Genomic DNA, 22,396 nt, shown 5'->3' with positions numbered 1-22,396 from the left:
TGAGTCGATTGAAGCTAGACCACCATGGAAATCATAGTTGCACTGGAAGGCCGTTTTATTTTATCGTGGCACTCCTCAGCAGTGCGCATCCAGCCTCGCAAGATTCGAACCCAGAATATATCAGTCTCGCGCATGAACGCTTAACCTGTATTTATGTTTTATCCAAAACTCCATATTAAACTAGTGCATCTTTTCAATGGGTTTCACTTTGTCTATATGATTTAATTTCTTATAATAATATGAAATTAGGAATAGTTGGTTCATTTAACCAATATCGTCTGAATTGTATCTTAACAACTGACTGATGTACAGCCCTAAACTTTGAATTCTTAAGTTTTCCCATGATCATCTGAGTGTATATTTCAGTCTGCTATAGAAGTAATTCATCACTATGGAAATATTTGATTTTATTCATTTTCAACTATTCTATTTCATGACATATTTAATTTAGATTAGTGTATATTATCAGAAATATATTTATGAAATTTAAGTTTTCTATCATTTATTATCTGGTTAGCGTATTTTAGCGAGTTAGTTCTCTAAGGGATGGGGTCGCTAACCCCATGCCCAACCCTCCTTCTTTATCCGGGCTTGGGACCGACAGTAGCCCCTGGAGGGACTTCAGACAGAGTTATCATTTATTATCTAGTTGCCACAATCCAAACACAAACTAACTGTTCGTTATTCTTTGTTTATCATTGAGAATTTAATGAAAATTATAGTTTGGATTGATATGATGTTGTTTTACTTGTATCTTCCCATTGTTGTACACGACTGCAACTGATCAGTCTCTTATTGGCATTTATGCATCATTGTGAGGATTGTCTCGATACTACCTTTAGTCACAAGCTACAAACGAACAGTATCAAGTGAATTTAAACTTCACCCCATTACACAAGCAGTTGGCTTTCGGGACTCAATAGCTGAGTGGAGAACGCGATGGCGTTTGAAGAGAACGGTACTAAGTTTGAGTCCCAGAATGAATATCAACTTTGGGATGCAGTTATATCCAGCTGACGAGTCTCAAATAGGACGATGTGGCGCGCATCCTGGATTGCATTGCTAGCCATTATCCATCTTTGCTTAGAATCCTTGTGAATTAAAAGACTATCGAGACAATGCACACTGTATGCATATATGCCAATAAGAGATTGATCAATTTGAATCCTAAACATCAATAGAAAGATTCAAGTAAACAATACCAAATGAGTTTAACTAAACAGTTTGTAATGTCTTATTCAATTTGAAAATAAGTTTATTTGATGAAAGTATATTAGGTGAAGGATCGACAAAAATCATGGAATATTGGAATATTAGCTCTAAATCATTCAGAGGTGAACAATCTCGGTAACTGTGATTAAAGATTATTTAAATAAGAGATATATGGAGACTATTGAATTTCTTATTATGGAAAGACCTTAGACAATAATTGAAAACCAAAAAACTTTGAATAGTTATCTCATCTTAGTATGGGAATTCGAAATTGTGTCTAGAACATAGTACAGGATGAAAGAATTAGTAGGTAGAAAGAAAGATATGAAACGATTTTAATCTCATAGTTTAAGGGAAGTCAGATAGTGTATGCACCGACGCTATTGTGATCTATTCTGAGCCATGTCACCAAGAGTCTCGAACTATTGATTATGATAGTCACGCGGATCTTAGCCAAGTAGTCTGTATCTACCAAAATGGCTCAGATGAGAAGTTAGTGACTTCAAACACTGATGCCACGTTTCGATTTGACCGCCCCTAACTTTCATCCAACTATCCCAACACTAGTCAGCAGTGCATGCCATGGTAACCGGTCGTTGGGCATGCGTAATACGTAGATTCACAACCTCATGAACTGGCTTATCGTCATTCCCTAATACCTTGCATCTAACCTGACCAATACTTACCTGGTGATCCCAGCAGATACGAGCTATATTTCTAAGTCATTTGTGATCAAATACTAGTAACTAACGTGTATCATTCTACTCTTAATGACCACATTTTGCATCCGTCAAGTAGAACAGAACAAACTGCCGCGCAGTATACTCGTTTTTTAATTGATATATGGATATCTCGCCTTCACCATACGTGATGTAGTTTGGCAAAATGCCAAATATGTCTATTAGTATATTAACAATTATTCAATACGGTACTCTGCCTACTATGAATATGTTTAGAAAAAGATCAATCCATTGAGCTATTTAATGATCATCCATAAGTGGGAAAGTCAATTATCATAAAAAATTTAGATACAATTGTTCTCTATATTCTTTTTTTTGTTTGCTGTTGTTGTTCAATTGAAGTTATACTTATAGAGGACATATTTAATTTCCATTGATTGATCTCATTATTTATAATTACTATGTTAATATCAGTAAAGGATAAATGTCTCACTGTGTGTTTATCACGTGAACAACTCATATGATTTGTTTCCAACAGTGATCTGAAGTTCATATTGTAAATATTAGTGCTTGTAGGATATAATCAATTATTAGACAGTGATTATATATATATATTGGAAAAATGTTTAGCTCCATAATTGTGCTTAAGGCGAGTAAATATTATTCTTATTATAAGTTGGATGATTTAAGCCTTTGATAACTTTTAAAAGGTAAACTAATTTATACAATGTCATTTATTCACAATTGATTGATCAATGTCATGTGTGTTAAGTCCTTTTTAATGCAGATTGAATGCTATCGACCAAGTTGCAATGTGACCACTAGTCTAGGTGATTCGACATTGTGTGCACTATGTTGAGACAAGATGGTGGTTGGAGCTAGTCAACAGGAAACTCTGGACACGGGTTTCGTGCTACTTGGCATTCGTCAGTAAAGTGTACCTATAATCTCGAGGGAACTGGTGCTCCTTGACAGATTTGATCCCGTGTCACCCAGTTTCACAATCAGAGACGTTACCACTGAGCTATCTCGGCCACCACCGACCTCCTGTAGGACTGAAATGTAATCACAATTGATTGATCACTGGGTGTTGATCAATGTCATGTGTGTCAAGTCCTTCTTAATACAGATTGAATGCTATCGACCAATGTCATTTAATAACTATTGGGATGTATTAAACATAGAATGGAATTTCTTGAATGAATCATCTCAGTTAGTATTAAAAGTAGAAGGTGTTTACAATTGATTTATATCTGAGTAATGATACCCGACCGAAGCTGCTACCTTGACGTGGTGGTCGGGCTTGCCTATCGTGATGACCCATCCGAGCTATATTGGCTGGAACATATGTTCCTGTAGGTTCTACCATGCCAGGCAGGTCGATTGGTGAACGGTAAGACTAAAAGCAGCAACTCAAAGTCTGAGGGCGAAGTCGTACTGCTGACTGTACAGAGGTGTGACAGCAGTAAGGTGTTTTCTTCGGACAATCAGCATGACAGCGATGCTGCCTTCCCACAAGGAGGGGTGGGGTTAGAAAAGGTCGACCCTAAAAATGTCACACCTCACCTTACCTCACGGATTTCCGTCTCCGGCGGTAAGGCCATCTGAAGAACGGAGCTAACACGTCAAAAACCTTCTACAAAAAGGCCGTGCGCGACCGGCCTCAAGCAGTTGTCCCTTGGGCTCTGCGGTCACGCTCCCAGGTCGTTAAGACCAACACTAATCCAATTTCCTTTTCAGGTTCCTCAAGAAATACCCTTCCACGGTGTGGGCAGCCGGGAAGTGACATCAGCCCTCATACCCGTAACAGCACACGAGACCAAGTTGGTCACATTCAAATCCTTCCTACACCTAATACCTCTCTTATCTCCATGACTAACCCTCCTCACGACTCTTTATCACCTCGCACCGATAGGGCAAACGATTCGAGTACGTGGAACGCTATTCCTGGTCTCCTGAAACCACGCTCTAAACTACACGTAGGAGCTTTTAACGTCCGAACACTGTGCCAAATAGGACAGCAGGCTTCCTTAGCTAGGACTTTAGAATCTTACGCCATCGATGTGTGTTGCGTCTCCGAAACGCGCATACAGGATCCAAGTAGCATCATTCATTTGACCTCACCATGCCAAAATAAAGAACCGACTCGATTTACGCTTCGTGTATCTGGAAGCCCTGATTCTGCTTCCCGTGGCCTCGCCGGCGTAGGTATAGCATTGAGTCCTAGGGCAGAACTAGCTCTCTTAGAGTGGATCCCAGTAGACAGTCGTTTGTGCGCTGTCCGACTAAACGGAACAGTAAGAATCCGGAAAGATAGGGACACTCGTCGTTGCCTCTTCGTCGTCTCTGCCTATTCTCCCACTGACTGCAGCTCAGATGATGTAAAAGATGAGTTTTACAGAAAGCTTTCGGACCTTCTCCGAAAAGCTAAGCGCTCGGATGTAGTAATAGTGGCCGGTGACTTAAATGCTCAAGTAGGTAAACTGAGCAATAGGGAAAGACACCTAGGTGGATCTTATGGTGTCGTGGCTCAAAGAACAGATAACGGCGACCGTCTGTTGCAGCTATGCTCAGATAACCGCCTGTTCCTTGCAAATACTAACTTTAAGCATAAGGAAAAACATCTTTTAACATGGAGACCCCCTAATTCGTCACAGCGTTGGACCCAAATAGATCACATCGCTATCAGCCACCGATGGAGGGCTCGATAGAAGACTGTCGCTCATTCTGGAGCACATGCCTAGATTCAGATCATGCTTTAGTACGAGCGCGTATTTGCTTGCGTCTTACTGGACGTAGGAAAACGCTGCAAGGAAACCTCTTAGGGGCCTACTTAATGATAGTCAAGCTAAGAGTATATTTCAGGAACAACTAGGAAAACAGTTAGGCAGCCATGTATGTGATGCCCACCCCGAGGCAGCATGGAATGATATCCGAAAAGCTGTGGAAACAGCAGTGATATCTGTTAGTAAGGTAAACCAGAAGGTTAGGGAGCAACACTGGATCTCAGCAGAATCTATCGCACTGATAGATGCTGGGAAACTCATTCCACCTGGCTCTGAACATAGTGAAGAGCGGAGTCAGCTTAAGCGCAAACTGACAAGAAGTCTACGCAATGATCGCAAACAGTGGTGGGTAGCGAAAGCAAGAGAGATGGAGAAGGCAACGGCAATAGGTAATAGCAGACAATTGTTTAGACTCGTTAAGGAAACCGGAATTAGGAACCCGACTGTTAGCGAAACAATCGCAGAGAAAGATGGACATATTATTCATTCTCAATCCAGGAGATTGGATCGATGGGCAGAACACTTTAGGGATCAGTTCAACTGGCCTTCAGCCACACTTCGGTTTCCCACGATCTCCAGTCAACCTGAGTGGCAAGTCAATGTAAGTCCTCCGTCTCTTTATGAAGTTGAAAAAGCCATAGGAAATCTGAAACGAGGGAGAGCAGCAGGCCCTGACAGGTTTACTCCTGAGATTTTTAAGGATGGTGGTCCAGTATTAGCAATGAGATTAACCGAGGTCTTAGGTAGAATTTGGGAACTGGACGTAATCCCATCTGACTGGTCTCAATCACTGATTGTACCAGTTTATAAGAAAGGACAAAAGTCCTCTTGTGACAATCACAGAGGAATCAGTTTGACTAATATAGTGTCTAAAATATTAGCTTCAATAATACTTCGACGCCTTATCAAAGCTCGTGAAGAGCAAACTAGAGAAAACCAGGCCGGTTTTCGACCTGGACGTGGTTGTATAGATCAGATATTCACACTACGTCAGGTTCTAGAACACAGACACACATTCAGACGCCCCACAATGGTAGTATTTCTCGATCTTAAGGCGGCATTCGACCCTGTTGTTCGTGAGGTTTTGTGGCAGTGTTTGTCACTGAAAGGAGTACCAAAGAAGTACATTAACCTTATAAAGGCTCTCTACTCGAACACATCTGGTAGAGTGAGAGCTTATGGCGAACTGTCATCAGAATTGATTACCTCAAGTGATGTTCGTCAGGGCTGTCCACTCTCCCCATTCTTGTTCAACTTTGTGGTCGACGTACTTTTAGAGATAACACTCTCCTCATCTAAATTTCCAGGGGTTGAACTTCTACCGGGAGGTTCACTTGTTGACTTAGAATATGCTGATGACACAGTTTTATTTGGCGAAGACGCTTACAAAATGCAGAGTCTTCTGACCACTCTAAGCAACAATGCAAGCATGTTCGAGATGTGATTCTCTCCCTCGAAATGCAAAATGTTGCTTCGGGATTGGGTTGCATCGACACCCGAACTAATGATAGGGAGTGAAGCAATTGAGCGTGTCGATCGCATCACTTATCTTGGAAGTCTCATCAGCCCTTGTGGTCTGTGTGACGAAATCTCAGCACGGATACAGAAGGCTCGATTAGCTTTTGCCAACTTGCGTCATTTATGGCGTAGGCGAGATATCCGTCTACCAACCAAAGGACGTGTTTACTGCGCAGCAGTTCGTTCCGTCCTACTTTATGGCTGTGAAACATGGCCGGTAAGAGTAGAGGATATTCGTAGGTTACTAGTATTTGATCATAGGTGTCTTCGAAATATTGCTCGTATATCCTGGGACCACCGAGTAAGTAACGCAGCTGTTAGGAAACGGGTACTAGGTAAGGATGGCAAATCGATTGATGACGTAGTGAAACTTCATCAGTTGAGATGGCTGGGACACGTGTTACGTATGCCCAACCACCGACTACCTCGACGTGCTATATTCAGTGGTATAGGAGTAGGTTGGAAGAAAGCTAGGGGCGGCCAGACCAAAACATGGCACAAATCCATGAAGTCACTGACAAGTGGATTGAGTCATGTTGGTAGGTGTAGACTACCTGGTTGGGGACCGCGAGATGATAGCAACCGATGGTTAGAGACCCTGAATGACATGGCTCAAAATCGCTTGCAATGGCGCAGGTGCATCCACTTTCTATGTTCTCCCAAATTCTAATTATCTGAATTCTTCATGCCCCTTTTTTTTCCTCTTTCCAAATTTATTTCACTGGATTATACTCGTTAAATAACATCTCCAAACCCTAATCCTCCCGATTACTGCTTATACTCTTGCTACCTCTACCACTACGGGATTTGAATCGACCACTGCATCTCTGTGCTAATGTGGTATGGCAACTCGAACTGATGTACGTACATACTAAGTTCTACGTTGTTACTGACTGACTGACTGAGTAATGATAATAGTTGTCCTTGTTTAGTTCTTTCGTGATGATTGGATTCTACTGATCAAGTTTCATTGTGAACATTAATCTAAGTGATCTAAAATGGCATGAACTAAGTTGAAAAGTTAATTTTTTGGAGGCAGTTTGAATGTAAATACTGAAGTTTGCGTACAAATCAACTTCAGGATCAGTCATCAACATTGGTGGGTAGACGGAATGAATGCGAAAATAACCGTTCAAATTTGCCAAGTTACACCATCTGTGTAACAGGCAAATGTCTATCTATTTATTTATCTAAATATCTATCTAGTCGACCGCTCGATAAATCCGCAGGGCTTGCTCTATCAAGGCATAGTACATGCGTAAATTGCCAAAATTTGATAACATATATCTTTAAACCAGTATCCTAAGATAGTGAGATTATTAACTAAGTAAGTGGTCGGTTATCGAACCAATCATACTTAATGAAGAAGCTCTGTAGGATGTGAAATCTTTCATCTACCTGGAAAGCATCATCGATAAACAAGGAGAATATGAACAAACCAACTTCCAGTTGAAGAGTAAATTAGCAAAAGACGTTTGAAGTGGATATGACACATATTGAGGAAATCATGGAAGTGGATGATGAGGCAAGCCCTGAAGTGGAATGCAGAAGGGAGACGGAAAAGAGGAAGGTAAAAGAACATAGTGCTCAGGTAATTGTGAGGAGACATGAGAAGGATGAATAGCAACTGGGAAGGATTGTCTAGGACAGTGTTGAATGGCCTGTGCTTCTTCACAAGGAGTAACAAGTGTAATTAAGTAAGTAAGTGTGTGAGAGGTTAGAATAAAGACCAGATTTAGAATCGATAAATATACTGATAAAGTTATGAAACACAATAACTTAAAATATTTCATTGATGTTTTCCTACTGTCAACCTTAATGAGAAATAGTGTCTATCAAAGAAATAGTTTTACAGAAGATTATGGGAATGAATTCAGTTCATAATTACACTGGTTTTTCTCATTAGCACTGTCGTGTCATGTTTACTTATTGGCTTACATGAGAATATCTTTATCTACAGATGAAAACTTTAAACGATGTTGTGCTCTTTTTTAAGTATATTCCTTGTATTAACTGTAGATATTTACAGAAATGGTTAAGTTCCATAGTTGGTATTGCAAAACTGACCCTAGTTGAATAATCATTGAAAACTAGGCAGTACTGAACTTCTATTTTCTCCTAGCATGGAACTCTTTAGTCGTTTTATTTATTTATTTGAACACAAATATTGGTAAAAAGGGACACTGAATACATATGCACCACACAAGTCACTAGATTTGTGTGTGGGCTGTGATATTGCCCAAATGTCCAGACCGAAGCAGGTGGTTTTCTTAGGGGCGCACTCCCCGAGCCTTCGACCTAAAGGTCTAATCCACAAGGTGGTGGAGCAACGTTAGGAGAAACAGTCCTATGGTAACCTGTGACCAATGGTTGGTTCATACGCCATTTGTTTCTTCACGATCCTGGAGATCATGTTCACCCCTGGTTTGTAAGCTGAGTTTTCCAACTCCCTTAGGTGGATCCTTCATATTCACTAACTAGGTTAAAGCACCGAACATTCTCTTTTCTTCCTTTCGATTTCGTAAACAGCACCGGTAACACGAGAAGGCAGTCAGCAGGATTTCCATATCAGTGGTTGTATACACGTGACTATGTGAGAGCATTAGGAGAATGAAAGCTGACTCTCTCCACCCTTGTCTGTACCACAGCATTTAGTCTTATACAACCTCATTATCAATCGAACCCAAGTATCTTCAGGTTTCATTTCGAGCACTGAATCGTTTATATTCTCATTGATCATACCATAAGTTTTAATTATTTGATATGATTTAAATAATGTGCACATACTGTAATGGAGACAAATGTAATGAATTAAACTAATGTACATTACTATTAGTTCTAATCTATTTATGATGAATTGTTTTTTTTATTTATTATGGATATATTAACTTAAGAATATAAATATAACAGGTCACAATAGTCTCAGACTATAAAGTATCATCATATTCTTTATAGTAAATAAGATTGTATATGGGTACTTCATTATTGACTTAATCATTTCTCACCCTTACCCCCCTACCTTATTGGTTTTTTTGATTAATTTCACCAAAATAAAATGAACTTTTCTTTTATAGTAGATTTATTACCAGTAAAAAAAACATCTCACATCATATCATATTTTTTTAACCCTTCAATTACGTATAAACATTTCTCATCAGAAAAAAAGATCGTCATTATGTGTAACTATGCCATTTTCTTAAATAATGATGTATGAGTAAGGATGATAATGATTAGGTTGTTGGCTTAGTTACAATCGTAGATAGTTTGATAGGTATCAGAAAGGATTTTGTGAAGATTTATTATAACTTGTGGCCTGTGTACCCTGTTAATGTAAAATGTAATGATACCTCCAATTATAGAGCAGTGAGTTATCAATCGAACCAATGACGCATTAAACACGTACGAGCAGTCTAGAGTCCTTAATGGTCCTGCTTCTTGCCTAGTTGAACCAGTTAAGTCCAGAACACCAGTCTTAGGCTCTGCAATCCTGTGTTTCAAATATACTGAGTTTATATCCCAACCAGACAGACCGTATCGTACCATAAAATAGGAAATGACATTTGTACAAAATCTAGCCCAAAGTGGATGTGAATGTGGGAGATAGTGATTGATAAACTAAGTATAACTCAAGAATGGTAAATCGTATAGGTCCAAATAAAGTTCATAATAAGAGGGACATGAATATGAATAGTTTAGTTACTTAATAATTATACAATAGAAATATACGTTTAGTATTGGTCCATAAATGGATCCCAAAAGTTCCCATTCATTATGCTTATCGGGACATAACAAGATTGTAGTAATTTCAATAGCTGATAGGAATTAGATGAGTTATATATTCTCCTATCCTTATTATTACTATGATTGGTTGTTGTTAGATGGTATCCGATTGTTGTCAGTTTTTGATGTGGAAATATATTTACATTATAGTTAGGCTAATCAAATGTTTTTGATTTAAGTTGTGTTGAACTCCTGTAGAATAGACACTGGAAAGGAATCTAATGTAGATATTTGTCTAAAGTAAATTAACGTTCCATATATGTAGACAAAGGAAACTCTAAGCGTTATAACGAATTTTCTTTTAATTAAATTGTCTTCAGTGTATTTTATGGTTAAATTCATGAGTTAATTAAAGCTAGACCACTATGGAAAACCTGGAATCAATGGACGGTCATTTTTTCCCTCTAGTATGAGACTTCAGCAGTACGCATTCACGTTGAATGTCGGCTCAGTGGTCTAGTGGTTAAGTGCTCGCGCGCGAAGCCAGAAAGTCCTGAGTTCGAATCCCGCTGGGTGCGGGATCATGGATGCGCACTGTTGAGGAGTCCCATACTAGGACGAAACGGCCGTCCAGTGCTTCCAGGTTTTCCACGGTGGTCTAGCTTCAATCGACTCATGATTTCAACCTGTGAAATTTCTAAAACTCTCCACAAAACCCATTCTGATAAGATTCCATGTTTACCTACATACCAAATAATATTAGAGAGTAATTATTTTATGAACTCATCTATGTTTACACTAACTTAGTTATCTATCTTACGGTTACAATAAATAAAGGTCAGAGATAAATTACGTAAATGACATGGAACCTATAAAAGACTATGAGTTAAGTTACCTTCATCGTATGTAAACTTTGATGAAAACATGTTGAATAAAAAGATGAAATAATATCATTAACAATCTGGATAACAAGAGTAAAATGGAAGATATTAGACGTTTATCAAATTTTAAAAAGAGTTAAAACATAAATAACAAATGATATTGATGTATTTTGTAAGTATTGTGGTCTCAAAATTCATTTCAAAATATATATATGGGAGTTTAGTTAGATATAGCAACATCCAGTTTATAATAGTAGTTAAGAATTTGGAACTCAAACTTATAAGGTTATCACTGTATAATCTCAATCAGATATCTATGAAGACAGGATGATTAGTGAGTTAAATTAACGTTTAGTGTATAGAGGATAAAATGAATTGAACAATTGAACAACTATCTCCTAGCTCGAATGTTTTTCTGGGACCTTTATCATTGAAGATTATAATTCTGCTGTCTTAAAACACTTTGGTCATGTTTCACTCAATCTGGCTTAGCGGCTTCCATATTGTGCATTATATACTGACACTGGAGATGAACACGAAATCAAATGGGCATTCAGTTCATGATATGAGGTCAGGGAAGAAAGAAAAATTATATAAGCTTACAAGTCACCTGTTCATCACGGCTCTTTAGAGGGGGATCCTAGAAGTTGTGTAACTCAACTGATCTATACATTGTCAGATATGAATCCAAATAATATCCAGTGTCAATCATGCTGTAGCTTTTTTGTGTTGTTCATAAAAAGTGGTTTTGAATGATATCTGTTTTGTCTTTTTATTCAAAACGGTACAGTTTAACGTACTCATTAATCACGAAGTTTTCCTTCACTTATTTCTTCAAAACATTGGCCTATGCTCCTTCACGAGGAGTAACAGGCGTATGTAAGTAAGTAAGTAAGTATTGTTATTTGTCCCTATTTAGCACGTTTCTGATCACTTTATTGTGGCAAGTAATACTGGAGTGGGTTTCTGGCTGGAAATTCCACCATTGATGAATGTTACAAACTGCTCAGTTGAACATATTTCTTTGACCATCTTTTTCAAACAATTGAAAGAATTATATAATCAAAAGAAGGGTTTAGAGTTACATCAAGCCTATGTTGTGTTTCATTTCAAATCTAAACGTTTTTCACTATATAAACTCACATTCAATGTAACTAAGTAGTATCTGTATACTGATGAAGAACACGAGTGGGGGGGGGGCAATCGAATGTATTTGAACAAGAAATTACAGAGCATCTCAATAAAATCTGAGAGCCATGTAGTAAATAGTTAATTTGCAAAATATCAATCCATTGTCTTAAACTTGACTGTTCCTATTGAAAATATCAGCCCATTGTCTCAGCTTTCATTGTTTATTCATTTTCGCAAAAATTGCATTCTGTTCACGTTCTTTCCTTATCGATCTTCTATTGAAATACATTCTATGCCTAACCACTGTTATATACTACTTATGTGAATATAAGTAACCCACACCAATGTATCTATGTAGTGAAGAAGAACACAAGTGACGATAACCGATTATTTGTAGTACAAAATTGTAGAGTTACTTCATTGTTCATGTATTTCCATACTAAGTGCTTTTTATTCCCGTTCTTCCCTTCTCAATTTTCTTAACCTTCTGCTGCCAGATATTCTATTCCTGACTAGCGTTATATGTTACTTCTGTCGATATAAGTAGCACATACCCCATCCCTACCGTATCATAATAATCTCCTTGAAATCACTATATTATATGTTAGATGATTTTCCTTTTTAACATAGCGTTTGTGAAGATTTATTGTAATTTAATAGTCGAATTCATAAATCAATTAAAGCTAGACAACTATGGAAAGTGTGAAAGTACTGAACGACCGTTTCGTTTTACTATCGGACTCTTCATCAGTGCACATCCACAATCCCACCTGCGGGATTCGAACCCAGGACCTTGTGGATAACACACACACTAAAACACCCCATACTAGGACGAAATGGCCATTCATTACTTCCAGGTTTTCCATAACAGTTTAGCTTTAATCGATTCATGAATTCAACTAATAATAGACATATCTAAAAAATTTAGCTAACTTTATAAAACTCTACTTGTATCCAATTATCTACAGCATAAATGTGAAATTTATGTTTATTATGTTTGCTTATTATAAATTGAAATTCTCTACTGACGTAAGATTATTTACATCCGGTAATTTATATATATATATATATATATATATATATATATATATATATATATATTCAGCAAGACTATTAGTGAGGGAGAGAGAAGTAGAATACAGTGGAGGAACATATTGATAGTGTGCAAATAGGAAAGTTATTACGTTTATCCTTCTTACTGTATATATTCCTTCTTCTTGAGAGACTTATTGAATTCAGTTTGTTATTCTTTAATGAATTCGAATCATGACAAGCCAATTGATTGATCATAAAGTCTAATTTGACTATGACATAATATGAAGCTGCATAACGTTTTAATGGCAGGGGTTCCGATCACTACATGAATATATTCAGTACATTTCCGTTGAAATTGTATACTATTGACTATTTTCTAGAAAAAAGATTGAATCTATCTAAGTCGTTCGCTTACTATTGTCTTCCAGAGAAAGGTATCGGTGTTCGAATAGGTTTTTTTAGTTATGTAGCGAACGAGAACACAAATAACAGAATTTCTTTGTAAGATCTGAGAAATAATTCATTTGCAAAATGTCGATCAATCGTCTTAGACTTAATTGTTTCGTTGCTTCACCATCAATCATTCACTGTTAACTTTCTCTTTTCTTTGATCTGCTAAACCTTCTGCCACTAGACATTTCACATACTACTTATATCTGCCGATATCAGTAGCACACACCACGATTAGTATTGAAATGCATATCATGTAAAAAATAAAGATAATAATAAAGATTCTTCACTTAAACAATGAAAATACAAAACGGAGAACACTTGATCGGGAAATTTTGGAAGAGGTGAAATCTTTCATCTACCTGGGAAGCATCATCGATAAACAAGGAGAATCTGATAAAGACATAAAGGTGAAGATTGGCAAAAACAGCCGCATTCCTTTAATTGAAGAACATATCGAACTCAAAACAAATGTCTGTCAACCAATATCAAGGTGAGAATCTTCAATACGAACGTGAAGACTGTGCTGTTGTACGGAGAGGAAACGTGGAGAACTACCACAAGTATCATCAAAACGGCAAAAGTGTTTATAAATAGTTGTCCACACAATATACTGAATATTCATTGACTGGATACCATCAGCAAGAGACTATTGTGGAAGAGAACAAACCAACTTCCAGTTGAAGAGTAAATTAGCAAAAGACGTTTGAAGTGGATATGACACATATTGAGGAAATCATGGAAGTGGATGATGAGGCAAGCCCTGAAGTGGAATGCAGAAGGGAGACGGAAAAGAGGAAGGTAAAAGAACATAGTGCTCAGGTAATTGTGAGGAGACATGAGAAGGATGAATAGCAACTGGAAAGGATTGTCTAGGACAGTGTTGAATGGAGAGTGCTGTTGAATGGCCTATTCTCCTCCACGAAGAGTAACAGGCCTAAGGAAGTAAACTTAAATAAAAATGGATATATCCAAGTAAACTATACAGAATTCTTATATGCCAAAAATAAACTGATTTATTAAGGTCCTAAATAGTCAATGTACAGATTGAAACAACTAATAAAAATGAATAAAAAAATCCGCATAACTGCATAAACTATTGGCTTATCCCGACTTAGTAGCTAAGTGGATAACGCGTTAGAGCTTGAAGTGAAAGGCATTAAGTTCTAGTCCCCAAGTGAATATCAGCTTTAGTATGTAAGTACACTGAAATAAGATGTTCCGAATAGGATAACACCCGGATCCTAGATTCCACAGCTAGTCATAATTCATATCTTCTATGTACATTATTTTCCGGGTTAAAACTTATCAAAAAATACCTTTGAAATCATCTGAATTGTTTATCAAGGCTGGCATTCCTTAACAGTTTTCACCCAAATCTCTGTGTAATATTGAGCTTACGACTTTCTTATTAATTACATTACCATTTAGGTATTTCTATGAATCTAAGTTATAGTACAACCATTAATGACTGTCCTAGATGGTATCTCACTTACTTACTTCCATTATCATTGAACTCTAATAGTGGCTAATTTAACAGTAAACATTCTACCATGTCCTTCTAACATGATAATCATTTCACGTTAGACAATTTCTACACAAGAAAATTTACACTCGTGATTGTAATCTTTATTATCTTATGTTTGATGACTATGTAATTACAATTTCATAATTGATAATACATAATAATGAAGCATTGATCAAAAACAAGCATCTATCAATGTATATTCTTTAATATATCTGTTATAGACAAGAAGAATAATTCAAATCTATGAAGTCATATTGTTGAAATCATAAGATTCTTTGAATATATATATATATATATATATATATATATATATATATATATATATATATATATACAACGTGTTTTCTTATTAAACTACTCTAATAAAACTGTAATATCTTTTAGATCGTTTTTTTTGTAAGCAATGATGGATAATGGTTAGCAGTGGAATCCAGGACACGCGTTTCGTTCTATTTAGGACTCGTCATCTAGATGTACCTGCATCTCAGAGTTGATGTTCACTTTGAGATTCAAACCCAGTACTGTTCTCTTTAAACGCCATCGCGTTATCCACTCAGCTACTGAGTCCTGATAGCCACTTGCTTGCGCAATGGAGTGAATTTAAATTCACTTTGTTATTGTTTGGCTTGTATCTTCCCATTGAGGTTTAAGACTGCAATTAATCAGTCTGTTATTGGCATATGTGTGATTGCGTTTGAAGCGAATGGTACTCGGTTTGAGTCTCAGAGTGAACATCAACTCTGAGACGCAGGCACCTCCAGCTGACGAGTCCCAAATAGGACGAAACGCGCGTTTTGGATTCCACTGCTAGCCACTATCCATCGTTGCTTACAAATAGCTTGTGAATTAAGGTAATATCGAGGCATACGCATAGTATGCACATATGCCAATAACATACTGATCAATTGCAGTCTTAAACCTCAATGGGAAGATACAAGCCAAACAATGCCAAGTGAATCTTTTAGATCAGTTTAATATCATATGATTTATTGACCAATCAAAATATAACTTATACAATGTTAGTACAATGCCGAACCAATGACATTCAATCGTTATGAATAGCCTAGAATCATTATTGGTCTTTTGTTCTTTTAACCCTTCTTCCAGTTGAAGTTGAGAACATGAATACCAACTTTTATTATTACAAATCACTTATTTCAAACATATTTAGTATATATATTATACCAGTCAAACATACTACATCATATCAGAAAATAGGGCATAATATTTATATAAGATCAAGCTAAAAAGGTGGCTGTGAATATTACTTACTTACGCCTGTTACTCCCAATGGAGTATAGGCCGCTGACCAGCATTCTCCAACCCACTCTGTCCTCGGCCTCCTTTTCTAATTCCATCCAATTCTTGTTCATCTTTTTCATGTCTACTTCCATTTCCTGGCGTAATGTGTTCTTTGGTCTTCCACCTTTCCTTTGGCTTTGAGGATTAAATGTGAGGGCTTGTCTTGTGACTCAGTTGGGTGCTTTCCTCAATGTGTGTCCTATACACTTCAAACGCTTCTTCCTGATTTCTTCCTCCGCTGAACTCTGGTTTGTTCTCTCCCACAGTACGTTGTTGCTAATAGTGTCCGGCCAACGGATCTGAAGTATTTTGCGTAGACAACTGTTAATAAACACTTGTATCTTCTGGATGATGGCTTTCATAGTTCCCCAGGTTTCTGCCCTATACAGTAGAACTGTCTTGACATTTGTATTGAAAATTTTGACCTTGTTGTTGGTTGACAGTTGTTTTGAGTTCCAGATGTTCTTCAGTTGTAAATATGCTGCTCTTGCTTTACCGATCCGCGTTTTCATATCTGCATCAGACCCACCATGTTCATCAATGATGCTGCCCAAATATGTAAAGGTTTTTACATCTTCCAAATCTTCTCCGTCAATTGTGATTGGATTGGTGCATGCTGTGTTGTATCGGAGAACCTTGCTCTTCCCTTTGTGTATATTGAGACCTACTGCTGCTGAGGCTGCTGCTACACTGTTCGTCTTCTCCTGCATTTGTTATTGCGTTTGGGATAGAAGGACCAGATCATCTGCGAAGTTCAGATCGTCCAACTGCATCCTAGATGTCCATTGTATCCCGTGCTTTCCTTCAGATGTTGACGTCTTCATGATCCAGTCAATCACCAGGAGAAAGAGAAAGGATGAGAGTAAGCAACCTTGTCTAACACCGGTCTTCACTTCGAACGACTTTGTCAACTGTCCTCCATGTGCGATTTCGCAGTGTAATCCATCATATGAACTCTGTATGATATTGACTATCTTTTGAGGCACGCCGTAGTGTCGAAGAAGCTTCCATAGTGTTGTCCTGTCTACGCTATCAAATGCCTTTTCGTAGTCAATGAAGTTGATGTAGAGTGATGAATTCCATTCAATTGATTGTTCCACAATGATCCGTAGAGTTGCGATTTGGTCTGTACATGATCTATCCTTACGGAATCCTGCCTGTTGGTCACGAAGTTGGGCGTCTACGGAGTCCTTTATTCTGTTTAGCAATACCCCGTTGAAGACTTTTCCCGGTATTGAGAGAAGATTGATGCATCTGTAGTTATCACAGTTGCTGAGATCGCCTTTCTTCGGTATTTTGATCAGAAGTCCTTCTTTCCAGTCTTTTGGTACCTGTTCCTCATCCTAAATCTTATTGAAGAGAATGTGGAGTATCCTTGCAGTTAATGCTGCGTCTGCTTTTAGTGCCTCTGCTGGAATGTTGTCTGGTCCTGCACTTTGCCACTCTTGATTTGTCTGATGGCCGTGCTGATTTCTTCAATTGTTGGTGGGCCAACGTTGATTGAGAGGTCCGTGGGTGCTGCTTCGATGTTGGGTGGGTTCAGTGGAGCTGGTCGATTCAAGAGTTCTTTGAAGTGTTCTACCCACCTGTTTTGTTGCTCTTCAATGTTGGTGATTACCTCGCCTTCCTTGCTTTTCACTGGTCGTTCTGGTTTGCGACGATTTCCAGAGAGTTTCTTTGTTATGTCATACAGTTGTCTCATGTTCCCTTCTCTTGCAGCCTTTTCCGCCGTTGTTGCTAAATCTTCCACATATTTACGTTTGTCGATTCTGATACTCCTCTTCACTTGTTTGCTTACTTCTGTGTATTCAGCTTGTGCTTTGGCTTTTTCTGCTCTTGTTCGACTGGTATTGATTGCTGCCTTCTTGTTCCTTCTTTCTTGAATCTTATCCAGTGTATCAACAGTGATCCATTCCTTGTGATGATGCTTCTTGTGACCTAGGACCTCATGACATGTTGAAGTGATTGCCTCTTTGATCCCCTTCCAGTTGCTCTCCACAGTAGTTCCTTCCCCATTGAGTAGATCATGAAAGGCCTGGAACTTGTTGCTGAGGACTATCTTGAATTTGTTGAGTTTGTTAGTATCCTGAAGAAAGGCCGTATTGAACTTTTGTGATATTGTCCGCCCCATTTTCCAGTGCTTCTTGAGTTTCAATTTCATCTTGGCGACCAGCAAGGGATGATCTGATGCTATATCAGCTCCTCTCTTGATTCTCACGTCCTCTATAGTCCTCCTGAACGTTTTGTTGATGCAAATATGGTCGATTTGGTTTTGCATGGTGTGATCCGGTGAAGTCCATGTGGTTTAGTGAATGCGTTTATGTGGGAATATGGTGCCACCTATGACCAGTTTATTGAAGGCACATAGGTTTGCAAATCTCTCACCATTTTCGTTTCTTTCTCCCAGTCCATGTCGTCCCATGATGTCTTCATATCCAGTGTTGTCCGTTCCAACCTTGGCGTTGAAATCTCCCATCAGAATGGTCAGGTCCTTTGTTTGGCACTTCTCGACGATTGACTGCAGTCTATCGTAGAATTGATCTTTAGCGTCTTCATTGTAATCGTTGGTAGGCGCATAGCATTGGATAATATTCATTGTAATGCCCTCCTTTTTTGTTTTGAAGGAGGCTTTGATGATCCTTGGTCCATGAGATTCACATCCTATAAGCGCATTTCGCGATTGTTTGGACAGCATCAATGCAACTCCTTGTGTATGTGGGGCATTTTCTTCTTCATGGCCGGAGTATAACAGAAGCTCTCCTGAAGTTAGTCGTTGTTGTCCAACTTGCGTCCAATGTGTTTCACTGATCCCAAGTACCTCTAGGTTGTATCTTCTCATTTCTGCAGCAATTTGGAAGGCTCTCCCGGTGTCCCACATTGTACGAACATTCCATGTACCTAAATAAATGGTCGCTCTGGTTGTCAGAAGGGGCATCGGCCTCGTAACTTTCGAAGGAATTCGTCTTTCATCATGAGGCGTCATAGTTCTTCTAAATGAAGACCTTCTGACTCCCAGGGCAGAGGTTAAAAGGTTTGAATAATTCTTTCTGGTTAGCGTTTTTTTAGCGAGTTAGTTTTCTACGGGATGGGGACGCTAACTCCATGCCCAACCCTCCTCCTTTATCCGGGCTTGGGACCGGCAGTAGCCCCGGAGGGACTCCAGGCGGAGTTGGCTGTGAATATGAGAAACTGTAACTAAGAGATTCAGGAATATCTTAAGAATAGTTGTTTTTAGTAATTTAATAGTTAAATTTATGATTCATTTGAATTTAGACCACCACGGAAAGCCTGATAAGGGACTCTTCAGCAATGGCTAGCTTCAAGAGGTACTTCCTTGAGTTTTAGTGACAAGCTGTGACTAGTGGAGTTCAACCAGGTCTGTTGTGATATAGTAATTCACTGAAGACAATGATAAACAGTGGTGCAATTTCGTAGATTGGTGCTGGCTTATTGGTCTACAGGTTAAGCGTACGCGTGTGAGACCGATAGGTCCTAGGTTAGAATCCCGCGAAGTAGATCGTCAATACCTACTAATGAGGAGTTACATACTAGAACAAAACAGCCATCCAATACTTCTAGGTTTTCGATGGTGGTCTATATTCAATTGACTCATGAATTCAACTATTCAATATTGATTGATTACTAATTAGATATTAACAATTCAAGAATTGACATCTAAATAATATACATTCTTTTCGTTGCATATTATCAAGAATCACAATATCTCTCATTGGGCTCTTTTATAACCTGTACAATGAAAAATTGTACATTTTTCCCGAAACTTATCTGAATAGATTATGCAATGAATTGACATAATAGTCTGTTGAAACAAACAAACAAACACACAATGAAATAGATCATTGATTGAAATATCTAGATCAATTAACAGGAACAAGTAGTTCAGATATTCAAGTAAACCATCGGTTTCATTCAACTTTACTCGTTTATTTTGAAATGATCTTTGTTTCCAAATTCTATAATACAAAGGAAACAAAAAAAACACAACTATTCTATTATTTATTGAGTATATTAATAATCAATAAAATATTGTAACTAAATCAATAATTTTGTGTAGATATGTATGTTCTGTTTGTTTCAACATGCCATTCATTATCTTCAATAATCTAATGATTGTAATGATTATAAATAATAGCAAAATATACTTAGTATATTCAATTAAGTTGACCTTAAATTATTGTGTTTTCAATGTGTGTATATTGAGGAGTTCTCTGCGTGTGTGTGTGTGTATGTGCATTACCATTATATTCTCCAAAATAATCAATATTTAAATATATTTTTTTAATAGTTGAGATCATGAATCAATTGAAGCTAGACCAACATAAAAAACCTGGAAACAATGGACGGCCATTTCGTCCTAGTGTAGGACTCCTTAGTAGTGTGCATCCATGATCATACGTCGAGAGATTCAAACCCAGGACCTATCTGTCTCCCGCGTTAGCGCTTAACCATTAGACTAGTGAGCTGCTATTCAACGGTGTTAATGTCTAACTTCAACGGCTGTCCAGTACTTCCAAGTTTTTCATGGTAATCTAGCTTCAATTGACTCATGATTTCAACTATTAAAAATTACTAAAATATCCACAAAACCCCTTCTTATTTAAGTGTCTATATATCTTTTTTCTTAATGAATACAATTGTATTATGATTTAATATTACATCATAACTACTGAATACTAAGAGGTAAAACATGGTATCTATGTTTTCCTTGTATGAAACGTCTTGACAATAAGGATTCATAATTAAACTTAAGATATTCAGACGATTAGCTTTTAACCTTCAAGATTATTAAAATTAGTATCCAATGGTTTAGACTTTTGAATACAATCAGTTAGAGGAATTAAACTGTCAGTTGTTGTTGTTATTGTTGTTTAATTTACGTCAGTTTATTCTATGAATATTCATTTTTCCTCATAGTGAATTAAAATTTGATTGTTTACTGTCATAACCAATTTTATTGAGATGGTAACTAAAATATCCGTATGGAAGAAATATAGAGAAATGATTACCATGTGTTTAAGTCATCATTAATTTATTTGCCATTCATTTCTGAAGTACAGGTTTATTGAATTTACGTTAATGTAAATCGTCTGTTTGAATGTCTGTAGTAGTAATCGGTTAGCCAAGTCAAATCATTATTCCTTTAACTCTGTACACAAATTACCAGTTCATAATGACAATAAATATCGATTGACTTAGATTAGCACTATATGACTAAACCATCAATCTGTTAATTGTAAATATCTTGATCCTACAAGATTTTATGCGGGAACAGAATATCTAAGTGGTAATATCTCAGGCTATGAAACTGGTAGATGCGAATTTTAATCTCACGGTAAGAATCAGTTCCCTCAAGATCACAGGTACGCCTTGCTAACGAGTTTAAACGAGAACTAGACCTAGGTTAATCAAAATTTCATGTCTACTTCCTTCAACCACCACCTTACATCTCAACATAATTCCCTCTATGTCGGGTCATTTAGGTTAATGGTCATATTACAACTCGATATATAGAACTCTATCAGCACTAAGGAGTTGATAAACATGACAGCGGTCATTACTCGGTGACCAATCATTTGTTTTTACTTTGTCACAGACTTAAATCAGCTAATTTCGTTCCACGATGAAAGGCCTCATTTAAATAGAACTGATCTTTGCACACTATTTTAATCAATAATGACAATAAATACTTTGATCAGTCTAACAATCTTTTGAAGTTAGTATTACCTTAGTAACATAAATAAGAATGTTATTTTGTTGTTGTTGTTATTGTTGTTAAATTGAATTTATCTAAATTTTATATCTCAGTATCTTGGACCGTGGTACGAAAATCAACCAAAGACCGGTAATCTTAACAATTCAGATATGAATAATAACACTAACAATATTAACGATGATACATGTGAAAAATTATTGGAGGGAATTGCTGAAGCCAAAACCACCATTGATTTATTTTTAAATAATCGATTTGAAGAAGCAAAGAATCGTTTACACATGAAGTAATCGGAATCTTATTTTCATTAAATGACTGTCTCTCTCTCTCTTATTAAGTACACATAGTGGTATGTATCAGGAATTATCAAATTCTACAATTTTATTTATTCAAGGAATGGCTACAATAGAACAGGTATGTAG

The 22,396-nt window shown here is 37.4% G+C and overlaps 1 protein-coding gene across 1 annotated transcript in view; it reads left to right on the top strand.

Annotated features, from left to right (window-relative positions):
- TTC39B (Tetratricopeptide repeat protein 39B) overlaps window positions 1–22,396 on the top strand; it is a 138,209-nt gene that overhangs the window by 25,822 nt on the left and 89,991 nt on the right. Inside the window, exons 2-3 of the mRNA XM_051217258.1 lie at window positions 22,070–22,260; window positions 22,313–22,388. Of these exons, the coding sequence (XP_051064627.1) occupies window positions 22,070–22,260; window positions 22,313–22,388 (267 nt within the window). The remainder of the gene's footprint in view (window positions 1–22,069; window positions 22,261–22,312; window positions 22,389–22,396) is intronic.

Source organism: Schistosoma haematobium, chromosome 5 (genome assembly GCF_000699445.3).
Source record: "Schistosoma haematobium chromosome 5, whole genome shotgun sequence".
NCBI classification, from domain to species: Eukaryota; Metazoa; Platyhelminthes; class Trematoda; order Strigeidida; family Schistosomatidae; genus Schistosoma; species Schistosoma haematobium.
Note: the sequence above shows the minus strand (reverse complement) of the source record. Positions and strands in the feature narration are given on the sequence as shown.